Below are 18,886 nucleotides of genomic sequence, written 5' to 3'. Positions count from 1 at the left end.
GATCCTACTTCCTGTTAAGGCTGATTGATGAAATAAAGCTCAAGTGAAAGCTCACATCTGCTTTAGTACTAAATATGTTTGTTTCGAAAATTTTAATGTACTAGTTTCCGAAATAAATGACTTATGGGTGATCTGTATCACTCTGTATACAGTGGATTTGGAAATAATGCAGTGAAAATCATATCCCCCGAGGACAGGCATCATTATCAGTGAAATTCTTAATTGTAGAGATTCACACAGAACAACGTTGCATTGCAGTTTACCAGTAATGCTATCTAGAGTCGAGAGGGAATCCAGCTCCATATTGTAATTCCACTTGACTCAATGTTTTCGTTGTGAATAGTTTTGTAAACTGCATGGAATAATTCTTAATGGTTTAACACTAGTTAAGTACTGTATATAATGGAAAGTTAACTCTGTAACAGCGATTGGGTTATTTTTTCAGAAGACTCTGACTTGGGGTTTCTATTTTTGGGCTCGCATCTCTAATCACTCATGAAATTTCGGCCAGTGTATGGGACCGGTGCCCATCCAGCATCGTGATGCACTTGGGGAGCTACGATAGGTAGCGAAATCCGGTTGCGAATGCCAGCTATAACAGCTGGGGAGATCATCGTGCTAACCACACGATACCTCCATTCTGGTTGGATGATCGTCCACCTCTGCTTCGGCATGTGGGCATGAGGCCAGCAGCCAGCTGGTCGGTCTAGGCCCTTCACGGGCTGTAGCACCCCGGATTATTATTATTATTATTATTATTATTATTATTATTATTATTATTATTATCTCTAATCACTAGCAAACAACCGGTGACAACAACCCTCACCCCCTTGTCCACAGGTGTTAGTCTTAACCATACAATACATTTGTCTAGTAGTGAGTCTTGAGTCAGTACACATGTGATATCTCAGAAAGAAAAGCATATTTAGGAAGTGACGACTCAAAATATTTGATCGTGTGAAGAATGGGAAGTCAGAGGGAAGTTTGTCACGTGAGTGCGGCATCCCAGAAGGAACAATTAAGAGGGTGGATTTTGATATACCGCGTCTCTATTTTCAAGAACTGCACACACACGTTTTTACATAAAATACAAGTATTATAATAAAATGTGACCTTATTAACATTTAAGACAAAATATGCCCTACAATAATGAAAATGCATGAACATGTATCTGTATATGCACAACAAAAGTTACATAATTTTAATCAAACATAAATGTTCAGTTACATTTTAGAAATGAGAATACTTCTAAAATATCTTGCCCTCACTAATCAACAAATTTCAACTTCGAAAACTGTACAGAAATGAAACATTGTGATTATCCATATATTTACCATGCTGAATCCGAAAATGTAGCCCATTTTACAGCAGCACTCTCAGATTTTCAGTTATTACATTTCTAAAAATTTTGATACTAACTAACCAGTTTCACATTGTTCATATCTAATGCAGAGTGTTTCAGCATTATAATAGTGTTAATACGTACTGGGGATAAAGTATTTTTCATATTATATTATGCAAATGGCTACTTGCATTTATGTAGTAGAAGACAGGAATCACTTCTGTATTTTTTCTGTTGATGTGTCTTGAGTTTTGGCATTCCAGCACCTTGTAAACATTATAAAAACAAGTCTTGTGCGTCCAGTCCGAAGTTAATGAATGCGAATTTACACTGATGTCAGATGTGCAATTAGCTCCTTAATCAATTTCCGATGTTCCCTTCCCATCTAGGAATGACTCCGCTTTTGGCAGCTAGCGTTACGGGACACACCCACATTGTTGAATACCTCATCAAATTGCCAGACCTAGTTTCTCGAACAGAGAGGGTGGATGCCTTGGAACTTCTTGGAGCAACATACGTAGACAAGAAACGAGACATGATTGGTGCCCTAGAATTGTGGAAAAGAGCCATGGACGACAGGCAAGACTATTTTTGTATAAGAGATATGCAGTATTACATTTTGAAATCACATCGCAAGTTGTGGTTAATATGGATATGAATGGTGAATTTGCAGAACGACTAAAGTCCCTAGAAGTAGTTTTGAGAAAATTAAAGAAAACTGTTTTTAGCCTCACTGATCCATATATTGTTACAATATAATTGTTTATATGTAAGAAATATATAAGAGAAATAGTTTTATTGTAAAAATTCGTACTTTGTATTCTTCTTCAGGTCGTAAAAAATTTAATTATCTTAGGGACTTAAGTTGTTCTGCAAATTAACTTCAATCCTACATCATAATTATTAGGTTGCTGACACATAAACATGTTTAACTAAATGTATTTATACCAAAATCATAAAATAACCTTATTGCAATTGTTGAACGACATTATTTTGAACAATTTGTTAATCACAAGAGCACAGACAACTCTTAGGAGTGTTATAACGAGACCACAGCTTAGTTTCATCTTTCAATTCTTTGTTGTCTCCCATGCTATAATGTTTTCGTAAAGTGTATTCATGTCTTCTTCATCACGAATAAGCATTTTACGAATATCTTGAATTTTGGTTTTATTGATCGGGGAAAAACCACTTTGTTGAAAAGTATGGAGAGAGAATGATGCTGAAAATGATCAAGAAGTAGAAAGGGAATTGGTTGTGTCACTGGCTGAATAGAACTGCCTACTGAAGGATGCACTGGAAGGAATGGTAAACGTGAGATAAGTTTGGAAAGAATTACAAATGACAACAGACAAAAAACAATTTGTCAGCTGAGTGTATGATTAAAATTACATATTATGTAAGTTTCTTCAGTATTTGACAGGAAAAACAACGTAAGTCCAGGATTAAAGTAGTTTTACCCCTTAACCAAATATTCTGCTGCTAATAAAAACTATACAAAAGTCGTGGATTAAAGTCATTCTTCTACTAAACGATGTCCCTTGCACACAGTAACATAATCACGCTTTCAACTCAAAACCCCCAAAATGTGGATTTAAGTCATTTTGCAAATTCACCATTCATATGCAAGTTCATTGGGTTGGATTTTTTACGAAAAGGAAATAATAAGACAGATATGATTTGCTGCGTATGCAAGATAAGGCAAATATTCTGTATCTTGGTCTGACGTCACCACAGTGGAAAGAGTGGCAATATGTGTAATTTCGAAATTCACTGGTTTACAGCCTTCTTTGTGTACCTGTGAAGGGTATACATTAAGTAGACTATCGAAAAGAGCCAATAACTTAGATGTGAAATGTTTGGCACTGGAAATCAGGTACAGCAGATATAGTATAGTTACTTACATTGACTTAGTATAGTGGTAGACTTGTTTCAATCAAAACAGTGCGAGTTTTATTTTAATGTTCTGTGACATTTGGAAAATAATGTGGCTGTGAAAACCTCAAGAAACAAAGGAATAATAAAGTGTAAAGACATCAATATGCATAGCCTATGCATCTTGCTTTTTAAATGCAATTGATGAAAGTACATATTTGTTGGATTCATGTTAACTAACCAAATAAAAATGAAATGAAACAATAAAAAAAATGAGAGGCTGTACTGGATGTATGTCTGCAACGTAAAATACATCTTATCACCCGATTGCTTGCAAATGAAACGTGCATAAAAAGTTTAACTGTTTTAATTAATAATTCGTACTATTCTTGGCTAACATATATCCCATCCTGCTGTCATGTTTTGAACATGATTTTTTAACCAAATTCGCATCAGCAGGAGAGTTTTACTTGAGAATCAAAGTCAGTACTTTTACATGTAGTTTTCAAGTAAATTAAATAATTTATCTTACTATGTTCGTTCAACTAGATGGGAATTAGTTTGGATTGAAATTGACGTAAACATGGATTCTGTCGCCATAGCTCTGTCATTTGTCTCAACTGTTTGCAAAATTGAAATTGTTGCCATTAACTTAATAATCTGTCGGCCTCTTTGCAGTGTTCTCACTTGACACAGCTGAGTGGCCCCTCATTCTGCCCTATTTCTTACCACTACCGAATCTTGTAGGATTTTGATTTTTTTTAATGTTTCAACATTTTGAAATTAAGTCCTAATTTTTCTCCTCTTTTTTTTTTTTTTTTTTTTCATTATGTTGTAGCTGCCCTTCATTTCTCATGAAAAACAAGAACTGAAAAACTACAGTGGAATATAGTGGACTTTATGTTGTCAGCAAACAGCTGGATACATTAAGAAGATTGATTGATTGATTGATTGGATTGATTGATTGATTGTAAATTAGTCTGTAAACATCAATTTGAGTGGTCAAACGCATGTGTAGCTCTGTCGAGTTATAACTGCCAGAATGGAGCAAAGACGTGGTAATTTTTACTTCGTGTTCAGTTACATTTCTCTCCTATCTCATGCTTGTAACCCTGCCATACCTCTCCGACTATTACAGGCCAAGCTCCAATCATAAATCTCATCCTCTTTCGTCACATCCACTCTGCTAACACGTTGTGCAGTACCAGGTGCAGAAACATACATAATCTAAGTCAAAAGAACTAAAATTCAATTATATTCTAAGATGGTTAATTTCTTCTATTAGACATGAGTAATTGAAGACCGTTTTTGCAAAACTTGGTGACTGAAAAAACTAAATTTTACAGGAGACACAAATACTGAATGGAGATAAGTAGGTTATAGTTGCAACCATCGCACTTTGACACACTACAATGAAGAGAAATAATTCAATTTTAATAAGATAACTTTAGCATCGTGTAGAGGCCTGCTTTATGTTAACGAATCCACTAAAATCTCAATTTTGAAAATTTTGCAGTTAGCAAGTTTTGTAAAAACAATCCTCGATTATTATTTTTATATGAACTATATAAATGTAAAAATGTAAATGCAATTAAGTGAAATGTTAGTAGTTTACACTTATATAATACATTTCTTAACTGCACTTTATTATGAATACATGGTTAACTGTAATGTGTTTCAATGCATTGAGTTTGCTGGTTAAAGTGCAAATTGTTTCCAGGTATCGCATAGGATCTCCACACCTGCCTAAGCCTATGCAGGTCACCACAGTGGCAGCATATGACCATGCTAGGGAAATCAGAGATCTCGAAGGTCTCGAGGACTTACTGGCAGACCCAGACGAGATGAGAATGCAGGCCCTAGTGATACGTGAGCGCATTCTAGGACCTGCGCACCCTGACACATCCTATTATATTCGCTATCGTGGGGCAGTGTACGCCGATGCCGGCAAGTTCAACCGCTGTGTTGCTCTGTGGAACTACGCGCTAGACATGCAGCAGAGCATGCTGGAACCTCTCAATCCTATGACTCAGAGCTCCCTCTTCTCCTTCACCGAGCTCTTCTCCTTCATGATGGGTGAGCAGGGCCGCACATCAACTCGAGGGAGACGCGTACCACCTGTCACTTTCACAGACTTGGTGACAGTCTTCAAGAAGTCTGTATGTGAGGTGGAAGCAGGCGTGGAGATGCTAGAAAAGATCCCGGCCGGCGAGCGCGATGCAACGTATCTCCACCGTGTACTCGTCATCTCCCTGCATCTCGCGTGCCTGCTCACCAAGCTGCTGCCCGACCTCTCCAACGAGCAGCGTCACAGGGTTCACTGCATCGTGTACAGACTTGTTAAGCAAGACGTCCACACGCGTCTGGGGTGCACCGCCCTCCACCTGGCGTGTTCCAGGGATGCCGCACTAGTGGGGCGCTACCCGGCATGCCAGTTTCCGTCGCCCCACCTGGCGGATGTCCTCTTGACTGTGGGAGCAGATGTGGACTCCCGGGACGAGAGTGGGAACACGCCCCTTCACCTGGCCGCTATGACGAGACCGTGCCCTCCTGCACTAGTTCGCACATTGCTGGAGCACGGAGCACACCTTGATGTAGTCAATTCAGCTGGACACAGCTTCTCACAACTGCTCAAAGGACAGTCCATACACGAAATAGTAAATCCACTCAAATACACAACTCTTAGTTGCCTTGCAGCAAGGGCCATCGTCAAACACAAGATATCTTACAAAGGAATTATACCGGTGACACTAGAGACATTTATAGAGCAGCACTGAGAACTCTGCACGTGTTGTCACCAGCCATAAGTCATGACAAATCGATCTAACATATTCGTTTATCTTTAAATTCTTTACAGAACGACTGTCTTCAGCATTCTTTTGAGATCCTAATCCTCCCTGATGACTTTTGGTTGGGTAACAGAACACACCACATACATGTAAATGTGATATCTTTTGTAAGACTGTCATTGAAATATGGATGTGATATTTTTTGTGAGAATGTCTGTATATAAATTCCCTCATAGAGAAACAATATAACTTAATTCAATAGCGTGTTGTCCCTTGGCTCTGTTTTAGGAGTGGGAGATTATCATGAACCAAAATTCAACCAACTTGAAAAGTCAGTGATGCGATGAAGTTGTTAAACAAATGTTATTTCTAAAATTAGACACGGCTGTTGAAGTTGGTTGACACTAGTCCATCGTCTGCAGTGCAGTGGTATTGTTTGCACAGTTACAAATAAATGTGTTGCAGTATTTCTATCAATTTGTGTTCTTATTAGTTTAACAAAGTTTTGTTTGATTTTTTGTGGTATTTTATAATAATTGTGTAATGAATTTACTTTCAAATGGCGTGTTACAAAGCATAAGATCTGAAAAGCGTATAAATCATTTTGAGTATTTGTGTTTTGACTTTTAGAAAGTTGGAAACAAAAGTTAGCCATGAAACATTTAAAATTATAAAAACTGATTATTACTATAATTATTATTATTATTGCTATTATTATATGTTGCATTAAAAAATTTCAGTAGTCCTAATAATGTTAACGATGTGTTACCATTATATGATTAATTACATTATACAAATAATAAATAGTTAAAATAAAATTTAATAAACCTTTACTTAAATTTTCCGACTATCCTTGACACTTTTGCCTGCTATTGAATGCATGAGCAACACACTACAGACTGTAAGGTACTGGATTCAACTCTGACTTTTCATCTCACCATACTTTCACTATGCCTCGTACAAAATTGAGATTTGGGTGTGAGCGTGGTGCTGGCCCTGCCCACATAGAGCACCAGCAACGCCTCCTCTGTGTGTATAGGGTATACCTACTGTATAATGAACACATATTTCACAAACTTGTTCATAATAGGTAAAATTACTTCCTTTGTATTTTCTCTATAAAGTAAGTGATGCAAAAAACCCGATTTTGAGATACTCTCGGAAAAACACATTTCCAGCAGCTCTGATAGCAAATAAGTTGTACTTCACATGCTATCTGTCTAGGCACTGTAGTGATTTCTCATAAACTGTTAGTCGGTTTTCATCCTGAGTCAATTTATCTGTGAATAATGCACATTAAAAATATAGGTCTAATCATTTTTAGTACAAAATTAATAGTTTTGAATAAATATTTAACTGCAAAATGAATGGATTTTCACCTGCTGGTAGTTGCAGGAAAAATAACTACACTGCTCCGTCGATATAGTAGAAAGTCAGTGTTTACCTACTATAACTAGGGCCCGGATTTTTCTAAAATGCATATGCGCATATGGAAATGCATATTCTGAGGGTTAGTGCATGTTTCGGCAATTATTTAGTTTGTGTATGATCAATTATCTGACATTTCTAGACGAACTGTAAATCTAGTAATGAACTTGTATGTTGGACATCCCTTGGCACAAAAATAGCCTTCCTATTTCAAGTGAAATGTTAACGGGACTATACTTCCAGTCTCACACACGCAGGTAGATGGACGTTGCAGACCTTTTTCACAGAAGGAATTTCTTACATTCCTTTCTCAATGCAATATCATCTCAAAGTTTGTGTCGACAGGACCGCAGATATCCATCTGCTGACTTGTTTTTCATCTGCTAATAGTTTATGCGGTGTTCTGTCAGATGAAACTAAAAATGCCTAAAGATAAGTCCAATAAGTCCTGTTTAATTAAACAGTGCCTTTCAGGCAATAGTGACTATTTAAGTAACGGCGATATAGTGTATTGTCAAGAGAAGACTGTGAAATGCGAGAAAAAGTTTCAACTAGAACAGCATTCGAAAACAACTGCACATCTCAGGTCAAAACAAAAGGGTAAGAACACGCAACAGGTACTTTTAACTCAGGCGAAATCATGGTCTGAAGTTAGTACATTTTCGCTGACCTTTGTAAACCTTTTGTATGGAGCAACATTCCACTGCATAAATTAAATAATCCACATCTACTATCATTTCTTCAAAAATATTGTCTTAATCAAAGGAATGAAACATGTATATCATTGAATTAAAATAAAACAATTCCTTTGGTTAGTGCATATTTTTTTGTTTTTAGTGCATATTTTCAACATTTTTAGTGCATATTTGCATGCATATTTTAGGTATTTTCAGTGCATATATATCCGGGCCCTAGATATAACATGCAGAGCACGTTCCCTGCAATCAGCAAGCATCATCTTTAGGTAGAGCAGTGGTACCCCCAGGGGTTCGCAGGGTTGCCTCAAGAGATGCGTATCCCACTGATTATGTATGTAAAAATGCTTACATTTATTTTATTATATTTACTTTTAATAATTATTGCATTATATTATATTTTCTTTTGCGTAAATAAGTGTCGTAAAACTTGTATTGGAAAGCAGTCAGCTTGTTACAAGAGGAAGAGACAAGTTTGTCCAAAAACGCAGGAAGTGTACCGATTCAATCCAGAGTTAGCATTTGAGAGTTCATGCTGATGGAGAAGGAAAAAAGTTATTTACGGAATATTTTAGGGTTTAATAGATTTTCGAGGTGTTTCTTACGTATTTTGAGGGGTCCGCAGTTTTGTTACAATGTATCCCAGGACATTGTAATCTACATGGGAATGAACAGGCTGACACATTAGCTAAGAAGGGTGTCAATCTCAAAATAAGCCCACGGAAACCTTTGTCATTTAGCTCAGTAAAACAATATATCAAGCAACTATAAAAAAAAATCACCAACAAGAATTGGACATAAACATTTCGCAACAACGTAGGAAATTACTGAAGGATATACCTCCTGAACCCAGAAGACTAGCAGTTGCAAGCTTTCGTCTTAACACTGAACATGACATCCTGGGTAAACACCTCAATCGTCTTGCCATCCTTCCATCAGCATCCTGCATTTTGTGCCATCAACAGGAAGACATGGATAGACAACATCTTGCAAAATGCCCTGCTCTGAAATCCTCCAAGGAAGTTGACTGCTACTGGGAAGCCAGAGCCCGAATGTTTTTAATTACTTAATCCGTAGTTCTGTTCACCACTTTCTTATTTTTCCCTCAGTCAATGATTGTAAATATCATGTACTAGCCATTAGACAAATAAATAAATTCAAACTTGGCCCCAAATGTTCAAACAATCAGACAGAACAAATTGCTATCCTCAAAGCCCTCGAGCAACAGAAACATTACAGATATCCAGGATTCAGACAAAAGAGTAATAGTATACACGGACAGCCTGATAACACTGAACTTACTTAAGAACCAGCATAAACATTCCAAACTAATAGAAGACATCTTTCAATAAATAAGAGATCTTAAGAAACAACAATGGACAGTCCACTTCATGTGGGTCAAAGTTCACATAGGAATAGTAGGAAATGAAACAGCAGACAAATTAGCAAAGGAGGCAGCCCAAGATGACAGCAGTGAAGTCGTATACATGAAAGAACCAAAAAGCTCCATTATTAGAGAAGCACACGAGGAAGGACTGGAGAAGTGGCAACAATTATGGTCAAGCACAAAAAAAAGGTTGCATGTGTATGTCATTTACATAAACATTTAATGCCTAGTGCCAGAGATAACGATAAAAATAAACAGTAATAATAATGACTATTATTATTATTGTTAAACTCATCAAAATGTATACAACTGTACACACAATCCAGACAAATTAGAGGGAAAATGCACACTTGTCAGTTAACAGACAAGCATTCCATCAATAATACTGGGTGTTAGTTCAAAGTGTGTCATGGCTTGCTGTATGCCGTCACGTGGCTAGTCGATGAGCCTAGAGAATTCAATCTTCCTACACTTCTGTAGAGGTGTATTACTTATCGCCAGAGAAGTTGCCTAGCAAGTACGGCGTTCATTCAGAAGAGTACTTACCGATACGCATGGTAACGCCGGTAGTGGCAGGAATGTGAACTGTTTCGAAACATGTACTGAGGTGGGTTTTTTCTTACTGTCGGGATATGGGGAGAGGGTTAAGACGATTACTTACGTATTTGTTGACATTAACCTCGACGGTCAACATGGACACGGAGCATTTGTTTGTATTGTGGAATGTTGTCATATGCAACCGATGATAACAAATACCCTGCGTACGACTTGGCCGCGCAAAACACAATTCGAAAGAGGTTATGGTAGTACACAAACCGTACAGACCGCCATCTGTTGCTACGACGTTCAAGTTATACCATACACGTTCTCAAGTTCAGATTGAACGCCTTGATTAATAGGCAACTTCTCTGACACAAAAGCTGAAACTCGCTTCAAGTCGCTGACTCATCAACAGTGACGTCATGACATACTTTGAAATGAACACCCAGTATAACGTAATTTATTTATTTACTTGGTTATTTAACGACGTTGTATCAACTACGAGGTTTTTAGCGTCGATGGAATTGGTGATAATGTTATGATATTTGGCGAGATGAGGCCAAGGATTCGCCATAGATTACCTGATATTTTCCTCATGATTAGGGAAAACCTCGGAAAAAAACCCAACCAGGTAATCAGTCCAAGTGGGAATGGAACCTGCACCCGAGAGCAATTCTGGATTGGCAGGCAAACATCTTAGCCAATAGAGCTACACCGGTGGCTTGTACCGGTAACGTAATAGTAGGAGGAGTTGAAACATCAGTCTTGTGGTAAACAATTATAGAAACATAATATATAATCATTAGTTCTTTTTTATTTGTACATGGTACACTTTCAACATGCAGTCAAACAACTCGTTTTGAATGATTTTAGAAGTACCCTTAAATGCTGTTGACTTGGTTAAGTACTCTTTTAACTACTTAAGTCTTTATTGAACTCAGAACTGAAGTGAACTAATTCACGAAACACGCCCCTGTATTCTAAGTCGTCGGATTTATCGTACCTTGTTAATACTAAATCTACTGCTTTTGGAAACTTTATACGATCTATTTTATTAAATTTAGGACATATCTGTTTTCTTCAACTTGCTCGTTGTGTCTTGCAATCGCGAGTCTGTAATGTAAGTTTAACTGAATTTCAATATTTTCTTTAACCAGCACAGACAAACTGAAGACGTTAGTCATACGAACCTTTGATTTTTTGTGTTTTAGTTTATCCCTAAGCCCTAAGTGTAGTAAATCTGCAAGACCCTTTTTGACTAGTTATGTTCACCTTGGAAAATATAATTGTCTGAGGGTTAAATCCTTTTACATCCTGTAGAATGGACATACATAGTAATGTGTGAAAATCTTAATTTTTTAGTGTTACGACCTTTTACCTCAACACCTTTGCTGTAAGTCACCCTTCAGTTGCTAGGGAGTTGCTTACATAAGAATGATCCATTTGACGCCATTAATATAAAACATATTGAAAGTGAAATATTCTATTAAAAAATGAGTAACAGAAAACTCTGATATTGGACAATTTTGCAGAAGCTTTCCTCTCTAGCTGATGAAATCCAAAAAGTTACACAAAATGTGGTTTTGACGTATTTTTCGGAAGTGTGTTTTATAATGTAAATTTCTGCTTTATGAAGTATCTGATCGATGCTTCGAACCACAATTTATGTAAATAAAAATGTGGATATTAATAAATATGCCAGTGTCATTGCATTCTTGAAAAGATGCTCGGAAAACAGTAACATACACAAATCACTGTATTGGGGTTATATTTGAATTTTCTCCAAAGTTAAGTAAGACTAATATATCACCATGTACAGTCAACTGTGGATATAGTGAACTCGGTTGTAGTGAACATTCGGCTATAGTGAACCTAAATCGTTGGTCCCAACCCGCATACATTAAAAAGTACATTAATATTTCCGTTTATAGTGAACCTTCACTTCGGTTATAGTGAACCTTGTATCCTGACAAATTCTTATTTGAAGTCAGACCTCCTTGTATAAAATATATAATTACTATAAGTACTAATATATAATTACTATAGATTACTATAATCTAGATTATAGTAATCTATAATCTAAATTTAACAGAAGAAATACTGAAATCAGAAGTAAACACTGAAATAATGAAACAATTGTCTTTAGAGACAATTAATATTAGGTACCCTCCACAAAACTGGCTTCATTTATACACAGACGGATCCTTGATCTCCAGAGAACAAGGTGCCGGTGCAGGTGTTACGTGCTGTCTCTTCTCACTTTATAGATCTCTTGGATATGGAACAACAAGTTTTGATGGTGAAATCATTGCAATAAGGGAAAGTCTCAGGAATCTTCTATGCCACATCAATAAATTTAAAAATGCAGTTATATTGTCAGACTCCAAAGCAGCTATTCTATCAATCGTCTCTAAACACACACCTTCATCTCAAACAGCAGAAATAACTAAAATGCTCTCTCAATTAATATCACTCAATAAAAGAATTGTATTCCAATGGATACCATCCCATTGTGGAATCCTGAGAAACGAGAATGCGGATGCTTTAGCAAAGAAGGGCAGCACTGCTACTTACAGACCTGTTACTAAATCTACGTATTACTCTGTGAAGAGATTTATTAAATCTACATACTTAGACTTCAACAAACAAAATTTGATAACTCAATCCCAAGGGGAAAAATGGAACTCTCTGCATCAAAATCCACAGTTAATTCCCGATTTACCACGAAAATCGTCTGTAGCTGCATTTAGATTGGCAACAGGCCATGATTGTTTGGCCAAACACCTGCATAGAATTGGAATATATCAGTCCCCTAACTGCCCATTGTGCAACTCAAACCAAGAAATGGATTCGGAACACCTCAAAATCTGCGCTTCAGTAGCTGGTCATGATAATATTGTGACAGCGACGTGAGATTCGAACTCACGACCAGCAGAAGGAAGTGCAAAGTCGGCAGTGTTTTGGGCGGGTTGCGCGCGCATCTGCCTCCTGGGGCATGGCTACGCGCGGTGAAGGAGGGGAGCAGCAGCGTGCGAGATTATTCGAGAATGCCATCCTGACATCCGTAGAAATCTTCTAGGCATCTATCGATTATTCGAGATCGCGAACTATCCAGAACTCGTACTTTCTCGCAACGATACTTTGGTTATAAAAGAGAAGACGCAAGTGAACGAGGGACAGTCATACAGTCATTCAGTCAGAGAGTAAGTCAGTGGACAGCAAGCCCGTCTTGTGTAGCAGTGAAGCCAGCTTCGAGACCAGAGCGCGACTTGAGTTGTGTCCGTAACTGTGGAGCCTGAAGCCCGGAGTTTGAGTGCTGTGGACCGCAGTTGGGGGACCTGAGTTCGAAGTGCAGCGGATCGTCTCTGAAGGTCTGGGGTTCGAGATTCTATGAACGCGAGTGACTGAGCTAGAAGAACTAACCAAGACAAACGAGCTGTGAACTGAGAACTGACAGTTCTGTGTTGTAAATAGTGCTTTGTAAATATTAGTTAAGATTAAAAGTTCATTGTTGTTCGTAATAGTCCAAGTAAATTGTCATTGTCGCCAGTGGAGAGCAATAACGAACGCTGTGTTGCTGTGCGGAGAGCAAATCCCATTGTTGACGAGAGCGTTTAAGGTGAATTGTAGAAAGGAATTATTGTTGCTTTAAATAAAGTTACATTGTTGTCTAGTTTAAAAAGTTACAATATCTTTGAAAAATATTGGAGTGCAAGAGGTCAAATGACTTTATTGTCAAACACCTGGCATTAGAAAACAACAACAACATATATCACTATACTTCAGAAAACCACGTAAGTACTTATGCACAATGACTGTGTCAATTAAAATATTAAAAAACACGTTATTTTATTCATGGTACAAAAGTAAATAAATACATAATATAAACAAGAGATGTCCTTTGTATCAAAAATAAATAACGACATAAATGTACTTACTAGTTATTCTGAAGTCATTCCCTACTGATCACATCCTTAATGAATTGTCAGAAGACTTGATCGCTGCCGAATACAGTTTCAATCTTGTTTCAGGTTTAAAACCCATTACCGTACTTGGTTTTGCAGATGACACTGTTATCATAGCTAAAAACAAAAACTCCGCTTTAGAACTCACAAGGATGGCTATTGTTCGTTTCGAAGCTATTGGTTTAGATATAAATGTCAATAAATCTGTAGCTATTAATATTTCTCATGGTAAATTGCATCCAAATCAACCAAACATTTCTGATGACACTACTATCACATGCTTAACTGCAAATGAGTATGTATGCTACTTAGGTGTTAATTTTTCTGACGTTTGTATATTCAATTCCTAAACAGTTTTACACGACCTGAAAACTAGATCAGATTTGCTAATTTCGTCGCCTTTATTACATCCTGATCAAAAGTTTTGTATATTAAATTCCTCAATTTGCTCATCATTAATCTACACATTTCAGACAATGCCCTTGAATACAATACCCAATACTTTTTTAGATAATGCTGATAAAATTATTAAAAGCACCTGCCAGCTGACACACCCAATTCTATGGTATATACACATTGTATATATAAAGGTCTTGGTCTTTTCAGGGTACACTAGGAATCCACGCTACAACATATTAACGGCTTAAGGGTATTACAAAAAACTAATGATCCTTATTTTACTTCCACTAGGGACCTTATTGAGTAGAGTAAAACATGTTTAAATAGCCTTAAATTAACTCCTGCTAAATCTTTTTTAAATAATCGTGAAAATTTTGTGGACTCTCGAAAAGTTAGGGACGCTTTAAGAGAAAAAGACTTTGAAAATTGGTGTACTTTGCAACAAAAGGGTAAAGGAGTGATTCTTAACAAATAGTTTCCCCCAGCAAACTGCTGGATAAGAAATCACAAAGGTTTAACCCTCTCGGAATGGATAGACGCTCTTAAAATGGTAGACTATGTTGCTCCAGTCCGAGCTGTACTGGGTAGAAGTCAGGATGGTACCCGCTGTCTCAGCGAGATTGAAACTCTTCCCCATATCCTTGGCTTCTGCCCCTATAGTGAAGCCCTTCGCAACATCTGTCACCATGCTGTCCGTTCTATGCTGGCCAAGGCACTGAAGGAAGTAGGGTTTACAGTCCATCAAGAGGTGCAGGGACTAGCCACACAAGGAAATGTTCGGCAAATTGATATGATTGCCATTAAGAACAACTTGGCATACATTCTCGATCCCACCATCAGATTTGAGACACATGCAGATCAACTGCATGAGGTGGACAGTGAAAAGAAACGGATCTATGAACCAACAATCCTGTTCTATAAAGATAAATATAGCCTGTCCCACATTGATGTAATAGGTCTGATGGTGGGAGTGCTAGGTACCATACCCTCCTTCTTTGCCAACAAATGTAAAAACCTGGGGCTAACACACAGCATTGCGAAGGAAATAGCCATTAATGCCCTCAAAGGATCGGTTCAGATATCGAGAAATCACTTGTATGGGAGTGATAATGGAAATTTCAAGTTATCTTAACCGATGGCTGTTGGTTGGTTTAGATATCAATGCCAATAAATCCGTACTATTATTTTTCTCGCGGTATATGGCATTCAAATCATTCTAACCTATCTGATGATATTTTTTTTCCCCTTTCTTAACTGTAAATGAGCACAAACGTTACTTAGGTGTAAATTTTTCTGACATTTTGTATATTCGATTCTCTAACCGTTTCAAATGTAAATCATTTTACTTTTTAGGTGTGTTTCCAAATTATATGTAATACGCTTTGTCAAATCTGGTAACCTTTTCATAAGGGAAGCATAAGCACTATTACTTCCACCTTCACCACACTGCTTTTGTTTTAGCCATTTCAGTAAACTCATTTTACTTGTTATCTCACCACCACATTAGTATGAAATAATTTCTATCAAGACAAAATAAACTGCGATCGAAATTTTGTTTCAAATGTGAACAGAGTTATTTCAACACTTGCATTGTGCGACTTGTAGTGAAAAATTCAGAACTACATTGATAGTTCAATTTTGTTTTGTAAATTATAGTTTCCTAACTGTAAATATAAGGAGCCTTGTTAACTATAAAACGAATAAATCTTCTTTTATTTCAATACTAAGCAGTAAGGTATTGTACTATTACCGATATAACATTTAACTTGCTTAGGTGCAAGCAATTGACAATCGTTATTGTCGAAACGCGTTTTTCTTTCTATTATTTTTTAGCGTACAGCAGAAACAAATCTCTTTCTTCAATATTATCATCTTTCCGTCATTAGGTATATGAAATTATTTTCTATTCAGTAGATTTATAGAATTTATCCAAACAGCATTGGTCTTGTAAGAGTTGGCGCATACTGCCATAGATCTGCATGTTTTAGAACTTCCAGTAGTCTCTTCAGACAATTCTATAACTACTGGTACTGAATACCAGCCAAACTAAAGCCCTGAGTGGGAAGTGTTGTAACAGTGTATATTTGAATATACCACAGAGGTAAGTATCAAACGATTTTTATGTTAATAGTATTTGTGACTGCAATTAAAACCACGTGTTTATTAATATATATATGGGTTGTAAATAAAGTAGTGGCAGCACTGCCGGGAATACATGTGCATTTGCATGCGATACGTGACAACTGGTGATTGTAGTTAGAGATATTGTCGATGTATTGAATGATAAAACTGGTAGTTATGACAACAGATGTTATTGTGCGTGATTAAATGCAGAACACTATTTTAAACTGCTCTAAAGTATGTTTACTAAACTTGAGCAGTGATCGTGGATAAAAATCGAGGTAGCCTTTGGTAGAAATGCACGCCAATGTCATCAAGCGTTACTTGAAGCTTGTGGCAGTGATGTACTACTGTATCAGATGGTTGGAAGATGTGTCTCTGCATTTCGTACGGGTTAGAATGAGATGTTACAGGTCGCCCGTCCATTTGTGATAAACAAGTGGAATTAGTGCAAGATCTCCTTGCTGTTGAACATCGCTGGACTGTACGAGAATGATCTCAGTCATCAAACTTTGTGGCACATCCTGAAGAAACGCCTCCACATGAGGAAAATTGCAGCACGCTGGGTTCCTCATAACCTGACAGAAGCACAGAAGTGGCACCGATACACAGTAGCTCAACTCCACCTACAGAGCTAACACAACGAAGGGGATTAATCCTGCAACATATTATTGCAATTGACGAGGCGTGGGCATGGGCATGGGCATACAAGTCTGAACTAAAGCATCAGTCTAATGAATGACATCACTAGGGCAAGGATTTTAATGCACAATAAAATACAAGAAAATGCATTATAAACAATGCAATAATGCACTAAAAATTTGAAAAAAAAAAATGCATTAAAAATTTAAAAATGTAATATATTTTAGAAAATTCACATTTTACAGATACAATAAATACCACATGTTCACTTTTTTTTAGTCGTGCATTGCAATGCACAACAAACAATTGCTGTTGATTGTGATTAACAGTGACTTGCACATCGAGAAACTCTTTTTCGCTTCTACCGATACTAAAGTTTAATATTTGAAATAAACTTTATCACTGGCTTTTAAGTCTCCTGGCAGTTCTCCTATAGAAACATTTTGAGCTGACAATATCAGCAATTGAAGACAGCACATCAAATCCTTTATTTTTGCTCAAAACCAGCATCAATTTCTTCAATACAGCCTTTTCCATTTCCCAACTCACTTTTTCTAGGTCACTTACTACAGTTTTCACTAACTTTTCTCTAAATGAGTTACAACACCACATAGGATTCCAAAATTTAATTTTATATACAAAAGTTGACCTATCAATTCCTTCTTATAGAGAAGTTCCTGTGCAAGTTTGATGGATGCTGCATCGCTGCTATCAAACAGGTCGATGTTTTTCACTACACTTATGTGCTCGCTGTAGCAGTTGAATGCTTCTAGCCAAGTTCCCCACCTTGTTAAAATATAAGCTGGTCGACTTCAGGAAACTGATTCCGAACTTCCGCTGCCACTCTATGTAAAGTGTGGTCTAGACACGTTACATATACCATTTTTTATTAAACAGCTCGCAGAGAACTAGCAGCTTTGGCCATGTATGGTGCAGCGTCGGTCAGGAACAGTAGTACATTGTCATGTTGAATTTCACTGGGTATAATAAACTGAAAGATCTATCAAACACTTTACTAATTGTTGAAAAATTCACTTTTTCTAGTTGTTCACAATTTATTAAGGAAATTACATCTGAAACATTTTCTTCCATTGTGCCTACAACATTAGCCACATAGTGTCGTCCTTGTGAGTCTGTAGTTTCGTCCATACTTACACAATTCTTTTCCCATTCATTTTTTCCCTAATCTCCTGTATTGTTTCTTTCATAGCATTTTCCCCACATAATTTTTTCTTAGTGTTGAACAGTCGGGTAGGTAGCTTTTCCAGTATGTTTTTCTAGGAACTCATGGAACTTCAGATTATTCACTTTCGTCAGTGGAATATTAGCAGAAATCAAAGCTTCGCAGAGTTCTGCGAAAAAAGGGGAACCCGAAGGATGTGCTTGACCAAGTAGTATTTGTTGAACCACTTGCTTTTCGTCTTGAATTCGGTGTAGACCTCTTTTGTGCTTCTCTCTTTTCATGTGTTGATTCACAGAAAACTTTTTTTCAGCTCCAATTCTGACGTTGCATATTTTTCCCCATACTGTGAAACATAATGCTCAATTATGCAGTTGCAAAGTGGGGGATGCAGAACTCCTTGTTTCATAAAATGGAGGTACAAGTCAATTTTCGTACTGGTAAAAACAAGAAACGTAAATTGCCTTTCAAAAATGCACATTTCCTTGCGAAAACACATTAAAATGCCAAATAGCATGCAACA

The 18,886-nt window shown here is 37.1% G+C and overlaps 1 protein-coding gene across 1 annotated transcript in view; it reads left to right on the top strand.

Moving 5' to 3' along the window:
• LOC138710347 (protein fem-1 homolog CG6966) overlaps positions 1-6,834 on the top strand; it is a 38,923-nt gene extending 32,089 nt beyond the window's left edge. Inside the window, exons 5-6 of the mRNA XM_069841168.1 lie at positions 1,732-1,921; positions 4,938-6,834. Of these exons, the coding sequence (XP_069697269.1) occupies positions 1,732-1,921; positions 4,938-5,994 (1,247 nt within the window). The 3' untranslated portion in view covers positions 5,995-6,834. The remainder of the gene's footprint in view (positions 1-1,731; positions 1,922-4,937) is intronic.
• Positions 6,835-18,886: the final 12,052 nt, after the last annotated feature.

The sequence above is a fragment of the Periplaneta americana genome, chromosome 12 (genome assembly GCF_040183065.1).
Source record: "Periplaneta americana isolate PAMFEO1 chromosome 12, P.americana_PAMFEO1_priV1, whole genome shotgun sequence".
NCBI classification, from domain to species: domain Eukaryota; kingdom Metazoa; phylum Arthropoda; class Insecta; order Blattodea; family Blattidae; genus Periplaneta; species Periplaneta americana.
The sequence above is the reverse complement of the archived record's forward strand: the minus strand, read 5'-3'. Positions and strand labels throughout refer to the sequence as shown.